This window comes from Ammospiza caudacuta, chromosome 10 (genome assembly GCF_027887145.1).
Source record: "Ammospiza caudacuta isolate bAmmCau1 chromosome 10, bAmmCau1.pri, whole genome shotgun sequence".
Classification (NCBI taxonomy): domain Eukaryota; kingdom Metazoa; phylum Chordata; class Aves; order Passeriformes; family Passerellidae; genus Ammospiza; species Ammospiza caudacuta.
The window spans coordinates 1,922,969-1,949,975 of NC_080602.1; the positions used below are offsets into that span (position 1 = coordinate 1,922,969).

General features: G+C 52.9%; 1 protein-coding gene across 1 annotated transcript in view; it reads left to right on the plus strand.

Annotated features, from left to right (window-relative positions):
• Positions 1 to 3,891: 3,891 nt before the first annotated feature.
• Positions 3,892 to 27,007, plus strand: part of LOC131562086 (hydrocephalus-inducing protein-like) — a 30,630-nt gene continuing 7,514 nt past the window's right edge. Inside the window, exons 1-12 of the mRNA XM_058811663.1 lie at positions 3,892 to 3,921; positions 5,713 to 5,847; positions 7,087 to 7,286; positions 9,927 to 10,051; positions 11,314 to 11,518; positions 12,703 to 12,892; positions 16,521 to 16,744; positions 18,635 to 18,702; positions 20,862 to 21,094; positions 23,085 to 23,185; positions 24,432 to 24,567; positions 25,117 to 25,179. Coding sequence (XP_058667646.1) covers positions 3,892 to 3,921; positions 5,713 to 5,847; positions 7,087 to 7,286; positions 9,927 to 10,051; positions 11,314 to 11,518; positions 12,703 to 12,892; positions 16,521 to 16,744; positions 18,635 to 18,702; positions 20,862 to 21,094; positions 23,085 to 23,185; positions 24,432 to 24,567; positions 25,117 to 25,179 — 1,710 coding nt within the window. The remainder of the gene's footprint in view (positions 3,922 to 5,712; positions 5,848 to 7,086; positions 7,287 to 9,926; positions 10,052 to 11,313; positions 11,519 to 12,702; positions 12,893 to 16,520; positions 16,745 to 18,634; positions 18,703 to 20,861; positions 21,095 to 23,084; positions 23,186 to 24,431; positions 24,568 to 25,116; positions 25,180 to 27,007) is intronic.

The window sequence follows — 27,007 nt, forward strand, 5'->3', positions numbered from 1 at the left end:
GTGTTCGCAGCTTCTTTATAGAGTTTTGTCACAATGGGCAGAAAGTCCTTTATAATGATATTTAAGCCATTAGCCATAACATTCCAGTCTCTCATTAGTCTCTCAGCTGTGAGGAGCAGCTGAGAGAGCAAGGGTGCTTTAGCCTAAAGAAGAGGAGGCCCACTCTAGCAATTTTTGAGTAATATTTAAGCTACAGCTTTGTCTGTTCGAACTGCTTTTAATGTTCAGATTTTTAGCTCCAGGTTTCAGTATGATCTAACTTTGAATTGCACAAGGTAGCCATAGAGTTCAAATAAAGTCCAACTGGATGCCTAATTATACTAGCTACTTACACCAAACAAGCACTTAGCTACTTTCAAGTAATGTAAGATTTTTAGCACCAGAATATGCCTTGAATCTGCCATGAATTGGGTTGTGGATTTTCAGAGTTCCATTGTTGCTCCTTCCAGTTTTGTTGAGGCACTGTCGCTCACCTGCGACACCGTCCCTTGGAAATGGCGTCTGGATTGCCAAAGAAGACACTGACACCTCGTCTTTTGTCCAGGGAAGGGCTGAAGCCTAATACTGTGAGTACCCCCTGGGGCTGTGTTAAGGCTGGCACTGCCCTGGTGTCCCTGCTCTCCCTGCCCCTGTTGTCCAGCAGTGCTGTGAAGCTGCAGAGCCCCTGCCCAGCCCTTTGTGCTGTGCTGCTGTTGCTGGGGCTGTCCTGGTGCAATAGGGAACACTGTGGGTTGCTTCAGCTGTGTCTTGCCTGGCTGTGCCAGCAGAGCCAAGTGAAACCAATGTACAGCTGAAGGCCTGAGCATGTGTTCTGTCCCTTTCCCTGTGCCACAGGAATTCCTTCTGTCAGGCTGGGCACCACTCACCGGTGCTGCTCTGACCATGCTGCCCTTGGGCACCTGGGCGTGTTGGTGGGGGGAAGCTCAAACTCTGCCCAAAGCCCTGAGAGCCACGGCTGGTCCCAGCTGGAAGAGCTTCCAAAGCAGCTGCTCTCTCCCAGCTCCTGTGTGGGCACAGATGCAGGCCTGCAGGCAGTGCTGGAGCCAGGGCCGCAAAGGTCCCTTGCTGTCTGCAGCTCACTTGGCTGAAGATGCCCCACTGCTGAGGCTCTGTCAAGGAGATGCCTCTGTTTTCTTCTGTGGAGGGCTCTGTCAGCCCAGGCAGAGAAAACAATCAACAGGGAGAACTAAAACCTAGAGACATTGTTGTGCACCTCACTCTTGGTACAGCGTTCCTTTCTTGCATCTCTTGGACTCATCCAGCAGCGATATCTCCTTGCTGTGAGTTCTGAGCGTTGTGCAGGGATGGAGTTCAGGCAGTTCTGAGAGCTCCTCCCCATTCTCTGGAAAGGTCACTGCCTCAATCCAATGAAACGTAAGAGGAAACAAATGCCCAAAGAGCAGAAATCCCCAACCATGTCCCATCCAGTCATGGAGAAGCCAATGGGACAGAGCCATATGGCTGGAGTATGTGTGTTCCACTCTGTATTATTAATTCACTGATGCTAAGTATTTCAGCAGGAAACTCCCAGGGCTTCCAGGAATGTCCTAGTGGCTGTGATCACAAGTTATTCACCAGTGCCACTTGTTCGAGAAAAGCCTTTCTGAACAGGCACAACTCTGAGGCTCTAGCTGGTTTACTTTTGCCTTTCAGCTGCTTCCCTCTAAGTTCCAGAGGGAGAAGTTTCTCAGCAGGAAGAAGGAGGCCAGCACTGGGGGGAGTATTCTGCCCAGAATTGGCCCATTTCTAGACAGGAGTGAGACTCGCCCAAAGGTAGCCTTTTCCTGCTCTTTTCCTTTCTGTTTCACATGAAGTTTGAAGAGGGTGTGTGCTTGTGACAGGCTTGCCTCCAGCAAAATGCCTCAGTGTCCAGGTCCTGCTGTCATTGCAAGGTGCTGGGAGTGGTGGACTGGGAGTCCTGATCTGCACTAAGCCAACACAAATACCCTCTGCTGAAGCTGCTGGGGTGTGCTGGAGTGCAGCTGCCATTGCTAAAACAATGGGAGGAAGGCTGGGGACACAGAGGCCCAAAATTGCCCTTTGCCATTCTCCTGCTGAAGGAGCCACCTCTTGCTTTGGTGTGGTCACCATCAAATGCTCGGGGTCACAGAATTCCGGGCAGAGTGGCAGCGTTGGCCTTTGAAGGCCAAGGATCTGCAGGAATTCCTTCAGATGGAACACAACAAATTGCATTACTGCTTTGGGCTGGAACAATGTGTTGGAGCCTGACGGGGTGTTAGATTTTGCAGGCTGCCAGATGTACAGGGGACTGGCCCTGGGCAGAGGGGAATGGATGTGCTTTGTCTGGATCAGTGCCTACTCAGAGGTGTGTTTAAAGCTGCTTTTCTGGCAGGACTAGCTCGGTATAAAGCACAGTCCAAACGGGTAGGTGACTGAGGTGGGCTGTTGAGCAGGAAATTGGCAGCAAGAGACACGGAACACAATCCAGGTTAAGGATTGTCCTGGAGAGGGGCCTTGGGAACACCTCAGGAAAGGGCACAGCTAAGGGACAGTGTGCTGCAGCCACTCCCTTGAGCGGAATGTGTCTGCTGTGAAGTCACAGAGGAGACCTGCTTGTGTCTCTGCGGTGACAGCAGTGTGGCTGGAGAAGGCAGACAAAGCAGGGCAGAGTTTTCTCCAAGCAATGTCTCTGCTCCAGAAGCATTTGCTGTTGTTGTGTCATTCCAGACGTGCCTCTACAATGGCATGAAATAAGGTTGCAGTAATGACAGGAAAGCACCCATTTAAAGGCCATTGAAAAAGGAGATACCAACTCTACTTTTACCCAAGTTGCTGAGAAAATAACTGAAACTTATCCTCATTCAGCATCCACCTTACTTGTCTTTTTATTTTCAGCTCATTTGTCTTTTTATTTTTGCCTTTTCCTCTCTTTGGAACACACTAACTTTTAAATACAATGAAAAGGAACAAAATCATCAAAGCAAAAGAAAAGTGTTTCTTAGTAAGGATTCAGCTGAGCTGGGGATGTCTCCCTCCCTGAGAGCCAAGGGCACACACACACCCTCTGAGAAAATGGCAATCTTTGTATCCCCTTTGTACCCGGCTGGGGCGGTCCCTGTGCCCTTTGCCATTGGATGGGTACTCAGGAGCTTCCATTCTCTACTGAGCACCAACTTTTCTGTCCGCTCCCTGCTCGTCCTCCTTCCTTTTGGTCAGGTCTTCAACCCTGCCCCTCTCACTGTGACACTCAACAAACCAACCTGAACAAATGCAAACCACAAATAACACACAGAACCAACAAATTCCATTCTTTTGCTTAATAACCTTTTGGCTTCAGCCAAATGTCACCTCATCTCTCACACCTGCTCTGGTCCTGTGCTCTTCTTACTGAAGTCTAAGTTCTAGAGCAAAAAAGATATTTGCAGTTGTGTGGGCCTCGGTTTCCCTGTCTCAGAGTAAAAGACATCCCAAATCCTTTCCCATGGAGTCTCCTGTAAATTCATGGGTTTTACTTACTCCATGAGTGCTCAGTCAGTGCCCCAGAGCTCTGTGACCGCATGGGCACAGGGCTGTGTTTTAGGAACGTGCTGCCTGGCATTCTGGAGAAAGAAACCTGGAGAAATCCATGCCGAAAGAGCAGCTTGGCTTGAGCCTGCTCTGTGTGGCCCAGCAGCTGTGGATGAGCTCAGAGCAGAGGTGGGTGAGCCACTGTTTGCCCAGTGTGGGCTGGGCAGACGTGCTCCCTCGGAGTCTGTACTTCACTGGGGATCAGTGGAAGATTCTCCTGCATGAACCTTCCTCACAGCAGCTGAAGCTCTCCCTGCTCTCTCTCCTCTCCAGCTGCCGTCAGCTGCCCCGAAACAGAGCTGGTTTGGGGTTTCCCCACCAGAGCTGGTATTTCAGAACTTCGTCGCTCGGCAGGTGTCGGAAATGGTGCTGTCTCTCATGAATAAGGACAAGGTAAGTGCTGGCACGCAGAGCTTTAACGCTGTGCTGGAAGAGGAGAGTGCTGTCATTCCCTCAGTGTACAGCAAAGCAAGTTATCTGCTGCAGCACATGCAGAAGAAAATGTCTCAGCACCTTCTTCTGCAAGATGGTGGAAATCTTCCTGTGCTGGGAATTGTCCCCAGATTTTGGCCAGGCGTTGATGGTGTCTATCCCAAAGGAGTTTCCTTCTCTTGAAAGCTCTGGATTGACAGGAATGTTGAGGGCTGTACAGTTCTTACCTGCTCTCATGCTTTGCCTTGGGTCTATAGCACATCCTGTGTGTCCTTGGTTAATCTTGGCTCCTGGTAGGAATCTCTGCCTCTCTCAGCCAGTTTGGCTCCCTTTGTGCAGCTCACAGGCAAAGCTCCGGGGCTGAGCCTTCTGCACTTTATGCTGGAATCACTTCTCATTAATGGCATTGGCCCTGCAGGAACCGTGTTCTGCAAGAGCCCTGCAATCAGAGTGATGGAGCAGAAGCAGTGAGAGGCCTTCAGGTTCCACTTGAGGCTCCTGCTCAGCTTCATCCAGCTCTGCTCAACTTTTCCAGAAGCAACACGGTGCTCTGCTTTCCCTTTGCAGAAGCACAGCACATCCAAAGCCATGTGCTCCTGGAGGTTTCCACCTTCACCTGAAGAAATTGGCATTGTTTTGCAGTTTCCCAAGAGAGCTGAGAGGGAAAAAGTTGAAAAATGTCAATTGTGTTCCACTGTATTGAGGAAAACTTGAGACCATTTGAATTTCAGTCAGGGAAACATTTTCTCAAGTGAGGCTTGTGCCAAGAGTGGGCTGGTGGGAGGAGACAGGAGGGAGTCCAAATCATCTGGTTTAGACTTTTGGAGAGCATTTTGGTGCTCAGGGGTTGATGAGATCAGTGTGCTAGAAAATGCATGTGTGCTGTGCATGTGTACCCCAGAGGGCCGAACCTGGCCTGCTGGCTGCAGGCAGGAATGCCCAGCAGCCCAGCTTGCCTGCACAGGCAGCAGGAAGCCCTGGAGAGCCAAGATTGGCTTTTCATACTGGAACCACACTGTCAGACAGTGCTGGCCCTGTTTCTCCAGGCAGAAAATGCCTCTGAAGCCCCATGGTCAATAGACACCGCCTGTCTGTGTTTCTGTCACTTTTGGCAAGCTGGTTGCTCTCATGGTTTTATGATTCTTGCTTGCTGCTTTGCTGCCCATTTAAATTCTCTTTGCCATCTCCTTGTTTTAGGGATTGTCTTGCTGTGTTCATTCCTTCTTTTGCTTTTCAGGTTTGCTTTTATTCCCAGTAAGACCACAGTGTTTGGTCTCCTGTCTTGCTGCTCTGCCTGCCTGACTGTATCCCCAGAAGTTCCCTACCCAAACCTGATCTGCTGGAAGGGAATTTCTTCCTTCCCCCACAGAAATGGGCTGGTTTGCTTTTAGGTAGCACATTCCCCCTCTGGAACATGACCACTTCATGGCTGTGTGCAGGCAGAAGCCAGCAGGTTTTTTGGCCTTGTTGAACATGCAGGTGACTTGGTTCAGGTGCTGTGTCTCCATCCTGCTGGTGCTGACCTGCTCGGCCCTTCCTTCCCAGCAGGCGCTGCCCTACTGGCCCTGGCCAAAATGCTGGAGCCAGAGAGAAGGGATTCAAGTTCAGCCTTGTGAATGATGTGCCTGTGCCTGCTCAGCTGGAAGTGCTTTGGAAAAGGGGCAGGGGAGGGATGTTAGCAGGGCATGGACAGGTCTCCCCTCGTCCTGTTTCCACAAGTGGCAAAATCATAATTTCATGTCTTTGCTGCAGTTTCTTCACGTGGTGAAGGTCTCCATGGAGAGCTCACCTTACTTCCAGCTGGTGAGCTCCAGCGATGCGTACCGTGCCGTGCCGCCGGGCGCCTCTGCCCCTGTGCGCATCCGCTTCACCCCCAGCAAGAACAAGGTGAGGCTGGAGGAGCCAAAGCACACAATGATCTCCACAGCCATTGTTTTCCCTGCACTCTGGCTCCAGCCCATTGCATGCTGTGAGCTGGGCTCCAGGCGTGGGCAGGCAGCCTGCAGCCAGTCACACCTTGGCACTGCTGGCAGGCACTGCAGCCAGGCCTGACAGGCTCTGCTTGCCCTCCCTGCACACTGCTGAGCATTGCCAAGGGAAGATGCACGGGAAACAGGATGAAAATGACAGAGGGCTCTTGATAGATGTTGGGCCATCTCTAGGTCCAGTGGAAGGGGTTTCATTCTGATGGAAAACACCAGAGGAACAAAGAGGTCAGAGAGCTTTCCTCCTTCCTGGACTGCCAACAGCTTCCCTGCCTGCCCCTGGGCTGGAGCACAGCCGGTGCTTTTTCACCCCCTCTGTTGTGCAGCCTGTCAGCTGTGCTGTCCCAGAGCACAAGTGAGCATGGCACAGCTGCAGGGCCAGGGCAGAGGATGTGCTGTGCCCGTGAGCCCGGCCTGGCACAGGCACACTGGGCCCTGGGTGCCCTTGGTCAGCAGGAGGTTGCTGAGCTGCAGGGCACTTGGACACCTGCCTGAAGGAGCTGGTGTAGGGCAGGTACAAGCTGCAGGCAGAGCTGTGAGCCCAGAGCCCGTGGCAGTGACACTGCTGGGGCTCTGTCTTCATGCCTGTCCCTGTGCTTGCTCTGTCAGCTGGCACCCATTCCGTGCCAAAGGTGCTTTTGCGGGGAGCTTTGAACAGCAGTGCTGAGGCCCTGGCAAGTCTGATCTCAGTGCTGGGTGCAGGCCAGAGGTGCAGGATGTCTTTGGGTGCAGCTGTTTTCTCCTCTTCCTTTTGCTGCTCAGAGTCAGTTGAACACTTTGTCCTATTCTCAGACAGTGGGAATATAGAACTGTAAAGAGCAATGTCCTGTGTTCCCCAGCTCCATGTTGCTTAGAAAGGGGCTTAGGAATTCTTTAACATCATTAAAGTTTAGAGTAGAAATGATGGTGGCCTAGGGCTGTTATCTGTATGACCCAAGTGACACAAGAGCTGAATGCCACTGAGACGGATTTTGCAAAGTGCGCAGGTGCCTTTAAAACGTGACATAGCAGTAGAACTTAGTGTTCATGTGAGGGTGCAATAGGTAAATGGATGCCCTTGAAGGGGTATAGGAAATGGTTTTTCTTCTGCCATGGGGATGGCACTAAATGTCCTGTGCTGAGCCAGTTTCTTTTCCTGCAGGATTATTGCCACGAGCTGGTGTGCCTCACTGCAAGGGAAAGGATCGTTGTGCCAATTCGGGCCATTGGTGCCCGAGCTGTGCTGGACTTCCCTGCCCAGCTGGACTTCTCCAAGTGTCCAGTCAAGGTCAGCACCCAGCAGACTCTGCTGGTGCGCAATGTCGGTGCCCGGGCAGCTCGGTACCAGCTGAGCACGCAGAGGTGAGGCAGCTCATCTGTCCCTGTGCAAAAACCTTTGGGTGAGAGCGGAGTTGGGAAAGAGCTACAGAAGGAACCAAGCACCGGATCTGCTGCCCTGCAGCCTGGCTGGAAGTGAGCAGGATGGAAGGCATCTGCTCTTGCTTCCAGTGGCCTTGGAGCTTTCTGTGTCCCAGATTTCCTGGAGGCTGCTGGAACATGTTGGGAGCTGGCTTGCACCCTGCTGAGCACAAGCAGCTTCAGAAATGCTTCCTCAGCACTGTCAGCCAAAGAGAGCCATTCTCTGGGAGGCCACAGGCACGTGGCTTTGCAGTGATCCTGGAGGGGACCTCTGGAAATCATCTGAGCAAAGACACTGCTCAAAGCAAGAGCAGTGTCTGGGGGTTGCAAGGTGCCATTGGGAGACATGGACCTGTCTTTAGATGCCTTACAAGAAAACAAACATGTCAATGGACCTAGTTATAAAAGCAGAAGAAAACAACCTTTTAAAACCCCCTCCATACCTTATCTTTTCTGCCTGTCAGGTGCAGTAGTGATTCATTGAGAGGATGGATCTAACAGGATGAGAAGTGTCTTAAGGAGCAGCTGACAATTAACAGAGAAAAGCCCAAAATTTAGCTTTCCAGGCCCACCTCTTGACAGCGATTTTAATTTGGTTCTTACAGTGTCAGGGATGTCTCCTTCACAGCTCTTCTAGCTGTGGGCTCAGGGAACAGTTTAGTGGTGTTGGCCGAAATTCAGAGGAGTTAAGTTTAGCTGTGGAGCTTGTGTCTTTGGGTCTTGGGGAGCCAGGTGTGTGTGAGAGATGACTGCTAGAGCAGGGACAGAGGAGTCTGGTGGGTAGAGCCCAGGGATGGAGGCGATGCGGGGGCTGATTTGCACTCAGTTTTTCAGTCCTGACAGCTGAGTCCTGAACTTGGCTGGATCCTCTTCTCCTGATAATTTGAAAAGAAGAAGACACCTTCTTTCTCAGGCAAGCCCTGAAGTCATCCCTGGAATGTTATTCCCATCCTGCCACCTGAAGGCAGGAGCATGTAAGATGGGGCAGGAGTGGGAATGGAATGGAATGGAAGGCAGTGCTGAAGCCTGGCCAGGGATTCCCCTAACTGGCAGCTTCTCTATTGCGGTGAAATTTCTGGCCAAAGACTAAGAACAGAATGCTGTGCCTTGCCCCCAGCAGGCCCTGATCCCCCCAGCCCCAGCAGAGCTGCAGCAGTGCTGGCATCAGCCCCGGGGCAGATGCAGGAGCACGAGCACTGATCTGGCTCTGGGGCTGCTGGGGCCTTGTCTTTCCTCCCCTCCCTCCAAAGTCTCACGTCCAGCACATGAACATTGCTGGCCCAAGGCTTCTCCATCATCCAGCAGTGATGTTCTCACCAGTGGCAATGGGAACAGGTCAGCCCATAATTACAGCAAGAGGTCCTGAATGAGCAGAACCTGAAGCGAGTTCTTCAGCTGTTACTACTGACATGAACAAAGTTCAGCTTGCCAAATGTTCTCTTTGTTTTTGTGTGTGATGCATTCATCAGCAAAGTCCCCAGAACACATTTGAAGTGACAGATTGACCAGCAACAAAGCACCAAGGCCAGGAACTTTGGTTTCCTCACTGGGGCTGTAGAAGGGCACAAAGCCCAGCAGCTGCTGGGCAGAAGCACATTTCCCCTGAGCTGTCCCTGAGCATCAAAGCACAGAGTCTTGTGTTTGTCAGGCAAGAGCTGTTTACCTGGTGACTAAATCCTGATTGCTCCTGTTAAATCCAAAGTGCACCAACGCATCTGCATCATTATTTCCAACACATTGCACAGAGTTTCTCTGCTGGGCCAAGCAAACAGTTACCAGCCTGCATGACAGCCCAGAGTCCCAGACTGCATTGCTGGCAAACACACAGAAACCTCCGGTTCTGCTTCCTTGATGTGCTCCTGCTCATGGTGCTTCATTTAGCTGGGATTGGACCCTTCAGACTGTAAATGGCATCGTCCTTTTGGGTTTCCATGTCACTGTATTGCTCTAGTCTGCATTTGCACTCTTTCAGAGTTTTGATTACTCCTCTTCTTAGAGCAGCTTTCATTGAAATGCCTTTAAAAATTGCCCTTTTTAGGCTAAATCACGATGATTTCAAGGTAAAATAAACCAAAGAAGCACACTGCAAATTCAACAGGAACTATTCCTTGGTCTTCAGGGAAAAGTTCCTTCTCCCTGTCTGATTCCTAGGCTGTAATCTCCCAGGACAGGGAGTGCCCTACCATTTGCATCTCTTGAGATGGGATTTGTAGGCAGCAGGAAAAGAGAAATTCCTGAGGCAGTCAGTGTCAAGTTGTGCATGCAAATAGCTCTGAACCCTCTCTGTGCTTTTCACAAACCATTCTCTGATGGGATTGCTGGCAGTGGGAGCCTTGAGGCTCATTGCAGAGAGCTGGATGCAGAGAATGGGGAGCTGAGGCCCTGTTACCCCCAGGGTCTTGTGAGGGCTGGATCTTGTCAGCAGTGGCTCAGTGGCTGTTTGTGATCCTGTCTGTTCTGTCTCTTGTGCTGCCTGTGCTTGGTTTGCTCCCTGCTTGGCCAAGGGAGCTGCAGGGAGCTGCAGTGCAGCAGGAATCTCATGGCCAGGCGTCCCCAGGCCTGACCCCTCTCTCTGTGTTGCAGTCCTTTCTCTGTGGTGCCGGCCTCAGGAGCTCTGGGCGCTGGTGACACCGTGCAGGTGACAGTGGCATTTCACCCGCTGGCCAGCGGTGCCCATTGCGGCTCCCTGGCCGTGTGCTGCAGCTCAGGTGAGTGCTGGGCCCTGCAGGGCACAGGACAGTTCTGCACATGGCTCCCTGCTGTCCATCCCCTGCATTGCCTCCAGAGGTGCCTCCCCTGTTCAGCCTTACCCCAAAGCAAACTGAGAACTCCTTGGTGTTTAGGGGCTTGAGAAAGGCAAAGATTTTTGACTGCTGTTTTGCTGGGACTTGCTGAGTGGAGGAAGGAGGAACTCTGATTCTCCACTACCATGTGGCTATGCCTGGGTGAAGTTTTATTTGATTCCTGGGCAGTGCTGTAGGTGAGGTCTCCATCAGACTGTCTCCAATGCAATGGATTTCTTGCACACCTCTGTCCCATATGCTGCTTCTCCATTGGCTTGTCACAGGCCCTTTTTCTGTGTGGCCCTTACACATAGATGTAGTTTCTGTCTAACAACATTTTCAGGCCTTTAAGTTCCTTTTTTGTGACAAATCAAAACAATTTTTTCCCTGTCCCCATTTCCCAGGCTGTTGAAGCTGTTGCAAACCTCTCACATCTATCTCCCATTTGATTTCTAGACTGAGGGATCCTATTCAGTCTTAATGTAGAAACTGCTCTGTACTCACTGATCTTTCCTTTGTCCCTTTCTTCTTTGATTTGCAATGCTCCAGCTTGGTTTTTCAGATCAGAACAGTATAAAATATTTAAAGACTGATGTGGCTGTGGGTTTGGACAAGGAGATGATTTTCACGGTGCTCATTCTGTAGTGGTTTGTCACATTGCAGAGCCAGGCTGGTTGTGTTTCCTCACCTGTGTCCCTCCTGCTGTGGGCTGTCACTTCACTTGTTCCTCTGGGCCTCCTTTTGCTGCCCAGCTGCCCCCAGGCATATTTGCTGGTCAGCAAGAAGGGATCCAAGGGATCAGGAGTCTCCTGGGATGCCCAGGGAGAGCCTGGGCAAGGCAGGACTGAGCAGGGCTCCTCAGCCCTGTCACCTGAAGGACTTGGATGCAGAAATCCTGGTGATCTGAGTGGGTCACCGGAGCACATGGACCAATCTCCCTGTCCATCCTGTCCCCTTGGGGCCAAATCTCTACAAACACCCTCAGAAATAAGGTGTTTTAGGAGGTGCCCAGGACATCCTCACGCTGTACACACAGAGCTGAAGGATGTGATCAATGGGGTGGTCCACAGAAGTGCTCCTTCAGCGCAAAACTGGGACACTTTCTTCTGTGCCCTGTGCTTTGCTCTGTCCCTTGTGCTTCCATCAGCCAGTGAGCTGAGCAAAGACTCCCCTTTGCTTTGTTCCAGGTGAAGAAAGAATCCACACAAAGCTCCAGGGAGAAGCTGTAGATGTCAACGTTGGGCTGAGCACAAATTCCGTGGAGCTTGACAAGACTTTCACCAGCATGTCAAGCCACAGAACCCTGTTCATTGAACACAGGAGTAACATCACAGCCCACTTCCAGTGGAAGGCTTTTGCTACTGAGGAAGAAGAGAATGAAGCGAAGAGGAGGTTGGTTTGAAAGATGCATTTCAGTGAGATACAGGCCCAAGACTGAAACTAACGTGTGGCCTCAGGGGATGTTGGTGCTTTTGAATGGTTTAGGCCAAGTGAACCATGCCCGGCACTGGGGTGTGTGTCCCTGGGCTTCAGGAGCTCAGCACTCAGCATTCCAGGTCATTTATACTCCAACCAGGGATGGCATTTTGGGAAGGAAAGGTTGATTGGGATGACTGGATTTCCTCAGGTTCTAATTGGGCTCTTGTCTCTCTTCTCTTCTTTCTACATGACCTGGCAACATCCTTAAGCATTTCCTGAGTTGCCAGTCCCTCTTTCCAAAGGTGATACAGCCTCTTTTTTCCCTTTAGTTCCTTCAAAATCTCCTTGCCCATGCGGGCTGGTAGTGTGTCCCTGTGCTGCTGTCAGAGAGGTTTTGTGCTCTCAGAGCAGAGAGGATTTTTTGTGAGAGAAGATAGTGCAGGATCCTTTCCCTCTTAGGACATTCTAGTGCCATGCACTGGGATGGGATCCAAAAAGCTCTGGCTCATGGAAAGGTCTCTCCAGGAGTTTGCTGTCTCCCTCCTGCACAACAAAGTTCCTTCCCCTCTCAGAGCCTCTGTTTTCATGCATATTGCATATAAAAACTTGAATGTCCCTGAAGGGATTCAGTGCCTGAATTCATCAATTTCCTGTGGAAGTGCTCTGGGATGCTCTTGTGAAAGGCAGAGTAGGGAACGGGGCAGGTCCAAACTGGAAGAAACAAAGAGTGATGCTGGTAACACGTAGCTGCAAGCCAGCTTTGTCTCCCCTTGCCAGGGAAATGCTGCAGTGGGTGCTCTGTGATCTTTCTGTGCCCCCCCGAGCAGCTCAGTGGGAAGAAAAGCCACTTGAAATGGCTGGTTGATTCTCCCTCAGCTGTGGCAGAGGCTTTGAGGCAGGAGGCTCTCTGGAGGGATGCTGGCTTTGCAAACCTCTGCTGAGCTTGCAAGGGTGGAGTGAAACTCCCTGCTGGGCCAGGGAACAGCAAGTTGTCCTCTGATCCCTGTGGGACCCTCGTGGCTTGGGCTCAGCCTTTGCTGGGGAGCTGCTGCTGCTGCTCCTCCTCAAGTGCTTTGCTCTCCTGTGCTCACACTTCTCTCTGCAAATCTGTGGCTCATGAAACCATCTGCTGGCCTTGTCTCTCCCTGGGGCTGCAGGCAGTGCTTGCTGCAGCCGCCCAAAGAGGTGTCCCAGGAAAACTTCCCAGAGGAGAAAGAAACGGAGAAGGTGAAGAGCTTTTGTGGAGATCACAGTGCCCTCCTGAGCAGCATGGTCCAGGAGAAGATGGTAAAGGTGCAAGAAGACCCCATGCTGTTCTCTGATGACATTTTTTTCCTTGAGCCAATGGTAAGTGATAGCTGAGAACATTCTCTTCCTCCTCCTCCTCCTCCTCCCACCCACCCTACTCCCTACACCCACCCCTTCCCCGGCTGCGGTCACTGGGCAGATCCTCAGCTGGCTCCATGTGCTGGCAGGGAGGACATGGAGTTTCTGGTGAGGCTGCAGGGCTCGCTGCTGAAAGCATTTGTGCCCTGCAGGCTCCAGGCAGGGCTGGGAGCCTGACAAAGCCCAGCTCTGCTGCCAGGCTCGAGCTCAGGGCACTGCCTGCGTGTCCTTGCAGTGTCCCAGGGAGCAGTTCTTGTAGGCAGGGGCTCCCCTGACACGTGGGGCTCAGCAGAGGCTGTTGGAGCACTGCCAGCTCACACACTGACCTGAAGCTTGCAATTGTTCCCTAGCAAAAGGAGGCCAAATTCAGCCCAAGGTTAATGACAGAAATGCCAATCCCCTCCTGTAACCATGCCTTGCACTATTTCTGAGTGTCCCTTCCAGCGTCATCTGTGAGCCTGGACACCAGGGTGGAAGGTTAAAATGGGCCTTTGGAGTTGTCCTGCACACAGGGACAGAAAACCTTTTCCTTTTCTGGTGGTGCAAGCAAACTGCCACATGCTCCCATCAACCAGAGCCTTGATTCTGAGTACTGGCATTGTGAGAGATGATGAATGCCTGGTGTGTGCACAGTGGAACACCCTTCTCATCTTGGAGTAAACCCTAGAATAATCCCAGCCTCTGCTTTCTTTCAGTAGAGGTTAAACTAATATTTTTATTTCCAAGGAAGGGGATCATGTTCTCTTCTTGGTTACAGCTATGGCCCATCTAAGGCCAAGAGCCAGCAGGGCACAGTGGCAGTTGCATCCCACTGTAGCTGACAGCAGCATGATGTGCCCAAGAGCTTGTGTCAGAGCAGCAGGAATATTGTGGAGAGTGGGAGCTGATCAGCTGAGCATTGAGAGCTGTGTTGGGCTGGGTTTGGAGTGTTTCCTTGGCTCCTTGTGTTGTTCACTCATCACTGATGCTCTAAACAAAGGCTTACAGGAGGGTGGTGAAAACAAGAATGTGAAGTTTGCAGACCAATCTTTTGCTGTCTCTTTCTGGTGTAGGAGGGAGAAATCAGGCCGAATTGTTCAGCTGAAATCAAGGTGACCTTTAAACCCCTGGAAGCACTGGAGTATGGAAGTGTGGCTTACTGCAGCATCTCAGGTGCAGCTCCTTTGCCCTGCCTCTCTCCCCCTCAGTGAAGCCCTGGTGCCAGCCTGAGCCCACTGGGCTCCCATGGAAGTGCTGGGAAGGGTCCCTGGTCAGCAGGGCAGTGCTGGCACATCCCCCCTGGCCCTGCAGCTCCCAGGGAGTCTCCCGTGCCAGGCCAGGGCTCAGAATGCTGTGTGTGCCTGAGTGATCCCAGAACAGCCCAGGCAGTGCAGGGAGAGGTTTTCATGCCGTGGCTTTGCCAGCATTCCCTCAAAGGCCAGAGAGCTCCAGAGCAGAACAGCTTCAGTGAACAAGCACTCAGCCCCTGCAGGCCCCTGGCCTCCAGGATGGCTCCATTTGCCATCATCAGGGAGCAGGAGCTGAGTTAGAAACGGGCTCCCTGAGCCTGGACCACCTCCCAGTGCCCAGACAGCAGCAGAGCAGAGGGGGCTGAGCCCACTGAGCCCGGGCTGTTGGTAGAGGGAGCAGCCTTGGCCAGCAGCTGCTTCTCTCCCTGTGTGGCAGTTGTCACCTTGCAGCTCTCAGTCTGTGGCAATAGAACACAGTGCTGAGTGTCACAAGGGGAGCACCTGGGCAACAAAGTCCTGTGCTCCTGGGCCAGGGAGTTTGGCAATTGCCAAACCCTGTTGGAGCTTTGTGCCTGCACTGAATGGATTTCAAAGCTCCTCTAGGTGCAGGGGAAGGAAACCACAGAATCACAGTATGGTAAGGATGGAATGGACCTTAGAGATCATCTAGTCCCAAGGCCCCTACCATGGGCAGGAACACCTCCCCATAGAGCAGGGAGCTCCAAGCCCCATCCAGCCTGGCTTGGAACACTTGCAGGGCTGGAACCTCCACAACATCCCTGGGGAACCTGCTCCAGTGCCTCACCACCCTCACAGGGAAAATTTCTTCCCGAATATCTCACCTAAATCTCCTTTCTCTCCATTTCTACCCATACCTCCATGGCCTGTCACTACAGGAACCAGAGATGTTTTAAACTCAGCAAACTGGTGGCTCAAATTGGAAAGCAGCCCAGGGAATGGGTTAGAAATTGCAAGTCAGCCTCAGGGGATATGTCCTGAGGGAAGAGAAGGGTCCATATCTTCTCCTGCAGCATCAGGAGCTGGTTGCATCCAGCTCAGAGTTGGGGACTAGCACTGAGGCAGCCTGGAAAATCCAGTGGAGCAGAGGGAATGATTGTACTGCAATGGACATCTCTCCCCAGGCTGTGAGAGCAGGCTGCCCCTGCAGCTCAGAGGGGAAGGCCAAGGACCCTTGGTTGAACTCAGCTCTCCTACTCTGAACCTTGGGAACGTTTTCGTCAACACCCCCCATGTCTATGAGGTGAGCAGCAGGGCTTGGGATGGATCCTGATGGCTCCTGAGGCAGCAGCAAGCCTGGTGCAGCTGTGGAATTGCTGCCAACCTGGGCAGCTGTGAGCAGGGAATATTTGATGGACTGCTCAAATCTGGGGGGACACAAAGGTGTGTCAGTTGTTCCTGAAGCCCCAGTCCCTGCCTTTGGGCAGCCTTCCTTAGGGATCAGCTGGGAGGCTTCCTACAAAACAACTCCTTGGCCCATGAAACCAAGCCTGGGTCAAAAAGCTGCATGTTCAGAGGCTTTTGTGGCAGTGCCAGACACAAGGCACCTTTGGACTGGGCTCTGCAGAAGCAGCTGCACCAAAGTGGCTGCCTTTGAGCTTCAGCCCACTGCCAACAGCTGCCAGCCAAGTGTCTTCTGCTTATTGCTGCAATCACAGGAAATCCTTGGGAGTTCTCTCCCTTGCTGACCAGTCCCTCACAGCACTTCAACCTTGGTGCATCTCTGGCTCTAGAAAGAGAAAAGTGTTCCTGGGAATAAAGCAAAGGGTTTTTCTACCTATTTGTCTCCCCCCCAGTAGAGTCAAGCTTGCAAAAACTTCATGAGGCACTGCATCATGGCAGACACTTTCAAAATCTTGGCTGTGGATGGGAAAGACACGCTGAGATTTGTTACAAACGATGGTGCTCTCTGTACGTTTTGACGCTGATGCCTCATTCTCAATGTATTGTTTTCATGGTCTGGGAAAAGGTGAATGAGCAGATGGTGCTGTTGGAGCTGTGCTCACTGGGGCAGCAGCAGCTCTGGGGTGATTCCCTAGGCAGCTGCAATCAGCCCACGTTGCTCTCGGCGCCAGCTCTCAATGTGCTTGGTGCTGCTGGGCAGAGGGGCACTGCTCTGTGCCCATGGGATAAGCCCAGGGTGACTGCAGTTCTGTGGAGTTGCCACTGCTCTGCATGAAAACCCAAAGGCAGAAGTTGTCCTGTTGAATCTTTGGACTTCTGCCATTCAGCAGCACAAAGCATCTTCTGCCTTTTCTGGGTGTTCATTGCATCATTAGACAATAACTCACAAGAAGGGGAGATTCCACACGTATTTCCATTTTGCTCTCTTGCTGCTGCAGGTGAAACTGATGAACCAAGGAGCTATTGATGCTCCCTTCACCTGTCTCCCTTCAGCCACCAACCTGGGCTTGTGTTTCAAGTTTGCCCCCGAGGAGGGCATCATTGCAGCAGGTGGGAGCCAGGCTGTGCAGATCTCCTTCAGTGCCACCGTGCTGGGGAGCTTTGAGGAGGAGTTCCAGTTCAGTGTGGCTGGATCTCCTACGCCTGCCATCCTGACCATCAAGTAAGGACCCTGGGAGCTGGGTGGGCACATCTGTAGCTGTCTCTGGGACATCCCCCACCTGCCTCCTTTTGGGGTGGAGCAGAGGAGAAAGGTGTTTCCTGAGGTCTGAATCTCTGCTCTGCCGCTGGCATTGCTTTGGTGTCAGGCTGCCTCCTGCCCTGTGTGGTGGCTGGGAGCTGGAATGACTCGTCCCTGCAGGGATCTCCCTGTGCCTTGGGCCATGGCAGGCAGTGGGATGGATCAGCTTTGGGCAGCAGCTGCTCTGGGATGTCCCACCTGAACACCCAGCAAGGCCCCCAGGGCTTTGCAGATGGGCCAGCCTGGCTGATTCTGCAGCAGCAGCAGCAGTGTTTGTAAAACCTTGTGTGAATAATCCATGCCAGATGGGCAGCAGCAGCCTCAGCTCACCTCTCATGGCCATGCTGTGGGGCACAAGCTGTGCCCCCAGCTCCTGTGCCCAGAGGGCTCTGGTGCCTCCTTTGCACAGCCAGCAAAGCGCTGATGTGGGAGTCAGGAACTGTGGGCTGGTGCCATGGCAAGAGACAATCCTGGCCCAGCCACAGGGAGAAGGGCGGATCATAGGGGAGGCAGAGCTCAGTGCTCAGCACCACAGCAGCGTGAGGCCTTGTCCCTGCCAGCCTGAGCCATGTGCTGCAGGATAATGGAGTGGAAGCAGGAGAGCTGATGCTGGCTGCTCTGCAGCTTTGGAGCTGGGCTGCTGCTCTTGGGCAGCACTGGCTCAAGGCAGTGAAGAAATGAAAGCAATCTGCACCTGATGGTACCAATGAGATAAGGGAGATGGGTAAAGAAGAACAAGGAAGTTATTCCTTAGCAAGAGAAAAGTGGTGAGCAGGTCTGCCCATAGTGCAGAAACAAATCTGCTGCCTTTGTTTTTGGAGGAAAAGTGCTGCTTTTTTCATTTGGAAATCAAGAGGGAACCTTTCACCATCAAATAATTGATTCTCCTCTGTCCCTCCCCCAAAATGGCCATGGGGTGTTTGTGCATAAGCAGCTTTCTCCTTGAGCAGGGGCAGGTGTCTCTTGTTGAGATGTGCAGAGCAGAGCCAGGGGCAGTCCTGTGAGTACAATAGAGGACACAGCTGACTGGTTCTTGATTTTGAACCAAAAGGCAGAGTGGGCACTGATTGGCATCAACCATGAAATCAACTGGTGAATGTTGTGCAGCTTCAAGTGCTGATTTCAGTGGATGTTGGTGGCTTTTGGAGTGTGCCTGCTGAGTTCAAGGGAAGGTGAGGTTCTGTGCTAGATTCAGGACAGCCAAGTTTGGTTGTTGAAGCTCTTGCTCTTGGCTGTGCCAGCTGGTGCACTGCTGACAAGCTGGTCCTTTCCTCTAGGATTCATCTGTGCCCTGGGTAGAACTGTTGCTGCTCTTTTCAGAGGATGTTTGGGAATGCCCTGGATTTATATCTCAGAAAGTGTCTGTAATGATTGTGTGGGTCAAACTCTCTTGAGAAAGCTCCTCCATGGGAACAGCAGTTGCAGCTCAGAAGGAGCAAAGCAGGGAAGCTGTGGCTGGAAGGGCTGCTTACAGAAGTTAGTGGGGACACCTTGATGTCCATGCCATTGCAGATGGGGAAACTGAGGCACGGAGCCATGTCTGGGTGTGTGTTCAGGGTCCTTCATGGGACCCCCAGCAACCCGGGGGCTTCTCCTGCCTGCCCTGTGCCCAGAGCCCATCAGGGGCTGTTGGCTGCTGCCCCTTGGCTGGAGCTGCCTCCTGTGCCCAGGGCCCTGTGCTGAGCACACGGGGCTGTGTTGGTTGGAAACCCCGGGTGCCCTGAGCCCGGGTTTTGTGCCCCCGAGCCACGACAGCCGGAGCTTTGCAATGCCTTTAACCGAGCCATTGCCTGCTCTGTCCTCGGCCTGCAGGGGCAGCGTCACTGCACCGAGTTTACACTTCGACCTCGCTGAGCTCGACTTCGGGGACATCTCCTTTGGTGAGTGTTCCCTGGGCTGGGACACAGCCTCAGGGATGTGTGCCTTCCAACAGAAAAGCATCCCTCACTCCTGCTCTGCCCCAGCAGCCTCTTCAGGCTGTGAACTGCAGAGCTGCTGCTGCTGCTGCTGCCTCAGGGGGCATTTTGCCATTGTGAGATCCAGTGGAAGCAAGGAATAGAAAGGCAGAATTTTCTGGTGTCTCTGTGCTGCTTTAAAAGACAGATGTCTGCCAAGGAAGGTGGGAATCTTGCTGCAATGGAAAGATGAGCCCCTCCCTCCAAATGATTATCCCTTTGAAATGACAGGGCTCCCAGGCAAAAGTGTGGGAAAAGGAATAACAGTTCTTTGCTAGACTGTCTCAGGAGAGCACAGACAAGAAGGCAAGAACAGACATTTCCCAGTCCTGTTTTTCCCCTTTGGTGGAGTTCTGGTGACAGCAGGAGGAGCTGTGGGCTCTGGCAGGCCAGGGATCCCCCCCAGCCGGTGCGGGAAGGGAAGGGAAGGAGGAAATGCTCCTTTTGCAAAGCCCCAGAGGGCAGGGGGATGCGGGCAGTGCCCAGCAGCAGCAGCAGCAGCAGCGGGGCAGGCAGGCAGGGTCGGTGCCAGCGCTGAGCTGCAGCCAGGGCAGCCCCGGGCCAAGCACAAACCTCCCGCAGCAGCAGCGGCCGAGCTGCGACCCCCGAGCGGGAGGAAGGGAAGCTCCGCTCCCTGCCCAGCCTCAGCTCCCACTGCACAGCCGCCCACGGCATCACGCCACAACTCCCAAGAACCCCCCAGGGAAAAGCCCAGCCCAGGGCCAAAACCCCCCAAAACCCCCCAGAACCCCTGTCCCCCTTCCCAGACCCAGGGCAACGTTCACTGCCAAGCCTAAAGCCAGAACAATGAAGTTCATGAACTTCTGAAGGAAACTCATTGCCTTTCTTGAGCTTCTTCTTCCCCAGCCTGCATCACCACAGAGGCGCTTGTCAAGTTGACTTTGGAAGGAATGAAACACGAAAGGAAAGAGATGGAAATATGGTTCTGAAGCAGGAGATTGATCCTGCTGAATCAATTTTCATTCCTAAGGGCTCTTCGGCTGAAGGCAGCTGTTGTATTTTTGCTTCTTTGTAACTCTTGACTGTTGTCTGCATGTGCTGGCCTCAGTCTCCTTGGAGGTTTTGACATCTGGGTTTGTCCTTTTTGTGCCTCTCTTGCCTCCCTGCTGGAGTCCCTGCTGGAGCTGGCAGTGGTCACTTGGATGGGCACAGAGAAGCTCTGGGCTGCAGCTGCAGTTGTTTTTCCTCCCCATCTGTGTCCCATTGACTCTTGGTGAGCAGGCCTGGGGAGAAGTCTCCTGCCCACAGAGCTGGCCAGCCCAGCCAGATGTGCAGTGCAGAGCAGGCTGTGGCTGCTCTGCGCGCTCTGCAGGACATCCCCACCATGAGTGGCTGTATCTCTGGCTTTGCAGGATGGAAAGCAAATCTCAGAGCCAAAGTGGGGTAAACCCTTGCAGGCAGCACTCTCAGTGAGCAGCACGGCTGTGATGTCCCTGTTTGTGGGCTGAGGTGGGACCTGGTTCCTGATTGCTAATCTCAACGCAAGGCTCGGCTGTGCCCCCAGCTGAGTGGGCTCTGAGCTGTCACGTGCTCAGTCTGTTTGGCCCAAAGCAAGAGATGCCTTAAGGATCCTGCAGAGAGAAGCTGCATTAGGGTTCTTTGCCTCACGTTCTAGTTGCGGATTCCATCCTCACTTTCTTTTGCTGTAGCTTCTTCTCACTGACAACTCACTCTTTATATGTCTTGAAAAAGGTGGGAGTGTTGGCAGGCTGAGCAGGGAATTGGACAGCTTGAATTCTCAGAGTAAATGCTGGGTCTGGGTGCACACTCATCACTGAGAGAGAACTGGTGCTGGTTTGGGGCAGGTGAGGGAGCTTGGCCCCATCACAAAGAGAGAAGCTTGCAGTGTTCAGCAGGGCTAGGAGTGGGCATTTTCAAGGCTGCAGTCTGGAATCTGTGTCAAAGGGAGCTAAGTGACGATTAATTCCTCACGCAGCTTCTGGGTGAGCTGTAGTTCAGATCATAGAGAGCTCCACTCCAATGCCACTTTGATCCTGCCAGGATCTTGCCCCCAGGATCATGGCCTGCTGGGTGCCTGAATGGATATTTGTGTCCTTGCCCAGGCTTTCCCTACACGCAGCGCTGCCGCCTCACCAACAGCTCCGCGGTGCCCCTGACGTTCCAGCTCCGCATGTCGGACGATGGCACGCAGCCGGCTGTGGACAGCGTGGATCAGATCCGCAGGGACACCGACCCGGCCTGGAGCAAGGGAATCCATTTCCGTGTGGAGCCCAGGGAGTTCACCATCAATCCCAGCGGAGGCACCATCCTCCCCCAGGGACACCGGGACATCGAGGTACGGCAAGAGCCCAGCCACAGCCGCTGCAGCACCAGGGCTGGAGCTGCACTGCAGGGTGGGAGGGCTTTAGCTCTGGTGCCAGCTTGGAGCATGCTGGCACGGAGAGATCTGCACTGCTGGGACGCCTCTGCTGGCTGGCTTACTCGGGATGTTCCTCAAAGAGCACTGTTTGCTTTCCAAAATCATATGCCTGAGTTCACAGACCTTATGGTCAAGGCCTGAAGCCATTCTTGTGTTTTTGAGAGCGATTGATTTGATTGCAATGGGGCAGAGCAAGGATGAGGGCAGAAGGTGGCTGTTAGAGAGATGTCATTGTATCAAGCAGTGAGCTTTTCTTTGTGGTGTCATTTCCCCCCTCCTGGGCAGCAGAATGATTTGTGTTCACTGCAGGAAGCTCCAGTGGAGACAAAAAACTCTGCAGCCATGTGTAGCGGTTCAAATTTATTGTATTGATTCCTTGTTAAGTGGTTTGTTCTGTGGTACCCCGTGTTCTCCCTGAGTTGGTTTACCCCTGGGTTTTAGCCTCCCTCAAAGCTGTCCCTCATGCCATTCCCTGCCCCTTGTTCCAGCTCTTTCCCTGCCTGTCAAACCCAGCCCCTTTTGTTCCCCAACCTTCTTTGCCAATTTAACCTGGAGCCAATCCCTGTCTGCAATGCCCCTTTGGAATTCCCCTATTCCTGGAGGCCCCATTGGCCCATGTGAGCCATCCTCCCCACCCTCCTACCCAAAGTGGCCCCAGACACTTGATGTAATCCCCTCAGTGCTCCCCTGAGGATTCCCTTTTGGCTTGCTGTTTGTATTCACCCTCTGATTTGTATCTGTACAAAAGCCCTTGCACGGGAGTGTCCAGGGCTCTTTTGGCTTTGACCCTTTTGCTTGGAATAAACCCTTCCTTGTGGAACTTCAAGACAGAGATCCTCCTCCTTTCTCCTCTGCCTGGTCCCGTTGGTGGCTTGTCTCTTGCGGCGTAGAGCAAGAGGCTCTGAGGGTTCTGCCTGTGGTCAATGCCCAGCCTGGGGCAGTTCTGAGGGTTCTGCCTGTGGTCAATGCCCTCCCTGGGGCAGTTCTGAGGGTTCTGCCTGTGGTCAATGCCCAGCCTGGGGCAGTTCTGAGGGTTCTGCCTGTGGTAAATGCCTACCCTGGGGCAGTTCTGAGGGTTCTGCCTCTGGTCAGTGCTCACCCTGGGGCAGTTCTGAGGGTTCTGCCTCTGGTCAATGCCCAGCCCGGGGCAGTTCCCCACTCCTGGCGTGGGGCCGGAGTTCTCAGAGCCAGCCTGGGGTCAGGGTCCAAGGGCAGCCATGAACTGCCCAGCACCTGCTGGGCCACACTTTGCCCTCAGCCTCCTGCTGTAAAGCTGAACTCGTTGTGGTCGAGTCAGATTTCCTCGGCATGGATGTCTTTGTAGTCAGATGAGAAATTGGCCCCTTAATTTGAATGCAGTGTTGCATGGAGCTGTAGTCTAATGTTTTAACGTAGCTGACCTGACATAGGAAGGGGACCAGGACACCAGGTGGTTCATCACAGGTCCAGTTTATTGAAGAAAGCTTCAAACACTTATACAGCAAATAATAAGCTTATGAATATTCTGTAAGCCAAGCAATCTATTGGTTAAACTATACCATTAACTCTTCCTCATTCCTTACGGGTTACATCTCTCTTTTCTCATGTCTCTCTCACTATTTGTTATCCTACTACAGCTAGGCCGAAGGACACGCTATCTCACAGGTGCAGGACTTGGAATTAGCCACAGTCTTGTACTTTTACATTCTCTAGTCTCCTAAATTTCCCAACACTGACCTGTGCCCTTATAGCAAGGTGTGTTTAACAAATGTGGTATTGCCAGAAGGCTTTTGTTACTCTGAGACTGTGCTCTACACATGGAGCAGCAGAAGAATGAAGGGCAAATCCTCCCTCAGGAACTGGAGGTTATCACCCGTGGGTAATGAGCTTTTGTAAGGAAGCATTGACTGTTCTTCTCTTCCACCAGGTGACCCTGTGCTCCAACACGGTGATGGAGTTCTACCGGAGATTGCTGGTGGACCTGGAGGGTATTGGCAAGGGAGTGGCATCCCTGATCATCACAGCCAGGTACCAGCCCTTGCCTGGCCTCCCCCAGGCACTGCCTTGCCCAGGCTGTGCTGGCTGCAGCTGCCAAGGAGAAGTGCTGCTGAATGTCCTCATGTTGTGCCAGCTGGACACGAGAACAGCAGTGCTTGGGCAGAAGCCCGTGGTGAAAAGCACGTTTGCTCACAGCCCAGCATGGTCCTGGGCCCTCTTCTAAAGGCACCAGGAATGATATCATTGATTGGCCTTGTTTTTGGTGCTTGAGGTGGAACAAATTTCCTGAGGGCCTCCTCTCCTTCAGGCTGCAAGAGGTGGAGTTGTGCTGGCTGTGAGCACGGTGCACTGGTTTGGGCCACACCAAGCAGCTGCTGAGAGTCAGGCTCTGCCTCTGTCCATGAGGGCACATGGCAGGGGAGAAGTGGCTCCCAGCAAGAGTGGGGAGGGCAAGGTGTGACAAGGGGAAAGCAGCCCTTGATGTGGCAGGTCAGCTCCAGTTTTTGTCCTTCCCTCTGCTTCCCGTTTTGAGCTTTAATGTTGTCAGAGTTGAGAGCAAAAGTCGTTGTTGCTGCAGCAGAATTCCATGCTGCTGTGCTGCTGTGGGTGTCAGTGTGATGCCCAGAGGGATGCAGCTCCCTGGTGCTGTTCCCTGTGCCAGGCAGAGCCATCCAGGCAGTGCCTGGGCTGCCACTGTGTACAGCAGGTGGAGCTGGGGCCAGGCAGTGCCTGGAGCTGTGCAGTGAAGGAGCCAGGGAGCTGCAGGGCCTGGCAGGGGCTGATCAGCCCCTCTGTGGGGCAGCTGCTGTCTCGTGCCCTCCAGGGCTGGGGCAAAGAGCTGAGTTCTCAGGCAGGGCAACAGCACAATGGCAGAGAAGGGAGTCAGTTTTACTGAGACCCTGGAGCTGTGTGTTCCTTGAGCCTTAGGGAGCACTGATCCTTGTTGGGAAGGCTCCCCCAGAGCTCGTGGGTCACTGGCACTGTTGCAGGAGTCCTTGCAAGCCTTCTTGGGTAAAGGAGGGGCTGAGGCAGCTGTGGGGCAAAGTGCTCTGCCTGGGGCACTTGGCAGCCTCTGGGTGCTGCCTCTCAGGGTTTGCCCCTCCTTGACAAGACATGTGGGAGTGGGAAGAGGTAGAAGGCAATTTATCCCTGTAGGGCTCTTCAATGTGCATTTGACAGTGACCAATGGGTTCTGCTCCATTTCACAGTCTTTGGGGGTAGGCATTCTCCATTCTCTCAGTATCTCTGATTGTCCTGGGGTCATCTCTTTGCCCAGATGTCTCGTTCCTGAGCTCCAAGTGTCCTCCCCAGTGCTGCTGTGTGATGAGTGCCACCTGAAGGTGCCCTACGAGAGAAAGATCCTCATTAGGAATCCCAGCCACCTTCCTGGCTGCTACGGGCTTATTCCCCAGGTTTGGCATCACATCCACCTTCTCCTGTCAAATATTCCTGAGGAGATTATTAGGGGAACAAAGGGTTTGGATAAGACCTTGCTGCTTTCTATTCAGTCTTAAAGATCTGCTGAGAGCAGGATCCTACCAAACTGTAAACTTTAGGAGGCAGTTTAAGCTCCTGAAAAAACAGTTGATGCTCTAGTCCTCAGGGTGTTTTCCTGTGGGAGATCTTAGAGGGTTGTGAAAAGCTGCTGCACCCACAGACACCAGTGCCTGTGCTGGCAGCCTTCTTGCAGGATCCCCTGGGAGTGCTAACCCTACAATTCTTGCATCTTGTTTGTGCCTTTGACCTTTGTCCTGGGGAGCTTTAAAGGTGTGTGTAAGTTTCTGTTGTGGTGGATGTTAAGGAGCCTACAGTTTCTTGAGAGGTCCCTCTGAATCTGCGTTTCATTGTGTCCCTTCCAGAAGCGCAAGGAGGACTCTGCTGTGCTCTACTCCAGCCCCAAGCCCTGTGGGATTGTGCAGCCCCAGAGCACAGCAGAGATCCCAGTTGTGGTGGCAGTGCAGGCCCTGGGCACTCATCGCACCAACGTTCTCATCGGCGTGTTCGGGGATGAGAGAAACCCCCTGGTGAGGGCAAGGGGAGATGTGAGCCTGTGTGCAGCTGCTCCTGGCAGGGTGCACAGGGACAGGGATTCTGCCGGGGAAAACAGGCACAGGCTGCTGGGGAGAAGGACAGGAGGGACGGGGGCACAAACAGCTCCTGCCTTAGAGGGGGGAATCTCAGTGTCTGACACAGAATGGAGTTGGGCTCAGCTGGAATCCAGGGGGCATTTGAGGTCATTATTCTTTCAAATGCTGGTAACTTTGGAAACATCTGTTTGAAAATGTCATCTCTCTGAGCGCAAGAGAGGATGTCAGAAGACTTGTGGGAACCTTGAGCTTTCTGTAAAAGAAAGGAAAGCTGGCATTTGAAGAGTGGTTGCAAGGACTGAAACTTCGATTAAAACATATGGAAATGGCAATGCCAAATTCCCCGGATGGCACCAAACATCTGAACCCGGGCCGTCGTGGCACTGCCTGTAAATCAGTGAACAGGAAGGAAAGGCAATGCAGGCTGTGCCAGGGAGCCTGAAGTTTGAGCAAACAGGTGCTTTTAACTATCAGGCTGCTTCCCTTAAAGAGGAGGGTTTCCCCCCACCAGAAGAACCAGTTGTTTAACCGTCAGGCTGGTCTTACCTAGAGATTTCTTGCAAAGATAAAACCTTTCGGACAGTAACTTTTAGTTTGAAAGGTTCTCTTAGCTTAATCCTTTTCAATTTGGAGGTGAACATGTAATTTTCTTTTTCCCCAAAAGCCCAGCATTTCAGCTGGAGAGTGGTAGCTGTCCCTAAAGAAATAACTTGAGCAGGGTTGAGCTGTTGAAGGTTTTTTAGGTTTCTCTGTTGTGGTTTGTTTTGGGTTTTTTAAAATCTTTCTTGCTTGCTTCCTGGAACAGAGAGCACAATTACGGAGCTCAGGACGGCTGGCAGAAATCTCCCCAAGCCCAAGGCTGGCAGAGCTTGGCAGGATCCCAGCACCACAGCCTGTGTATGTATGGATGGAAGGAAGGATGGATGGGGAATGCGACCTGAGTCACCTGGGAGTGTTGTAAAATGTCAACCAACCCCCCAGCGGTGTCAGGGGAACATTCCTGATAAATCCCTGGTGGAGCTGCAGAGTTTCTGGCCTTGGGCACTGGGTGGGCTGTGCTGGCTGGGCACTGGCTGGGTCTGCCCCTCGGTGTCTCAAATCTCACCTTTTTGCTGCCTTCTCTGTCTTTTCCTCTCCCACTGTGCTTTTTGCATCCCCACCAGGTGTAAATGCCTGTCCTCTGTAATTGCTCAATGCGAGCAGTTGCAGCTGCTGCAGCACCTCAGTGCCATCCCTGGGCTGCCTTTAGAACAGACCTGCCCCAGCCTGGATTGGGAAGGGCTGGATCAAACCATTTCTCAGTCCAACGAGCCAGCACCCAGCCAGGGGCTGCATCCTGGCCAGGAGCTGCTCGTGCAGGTGTCCCTCCCTCCCTCTCTCCCACTGCAGGTCCCTGTTCATAGTTATTTATTTTCCAGAGATGAGCTCCACCCACCTAAATTCAAACCCCAGCCACCGAAGGAGAGGAGAACCAGTCTGGATTGTGCGGCAACTCGATGGAGGCACTTCAGGACTGGACAGGAGGAGGCAGCCAGAGCCCTGAAAGAAGTGCAGGATTTTACCCACTCTTCAGGAGCAGAGGTAGATTTTCTTGTACACCGACTGCTTGCTTTGCCTCCCCAGCCTGCCAGCACCAAGTCCTGCTCATGCTGAGCTCCCTTTTTGCTGCCCTGCTGTGCTGTGCCCTGACAGTGGGCTGGGCAGCAGGGCCAGTGGCTGGACATGGGCTGAGGGGGAGGGAGAAATAGGAGAGTTTTCCTTGGAG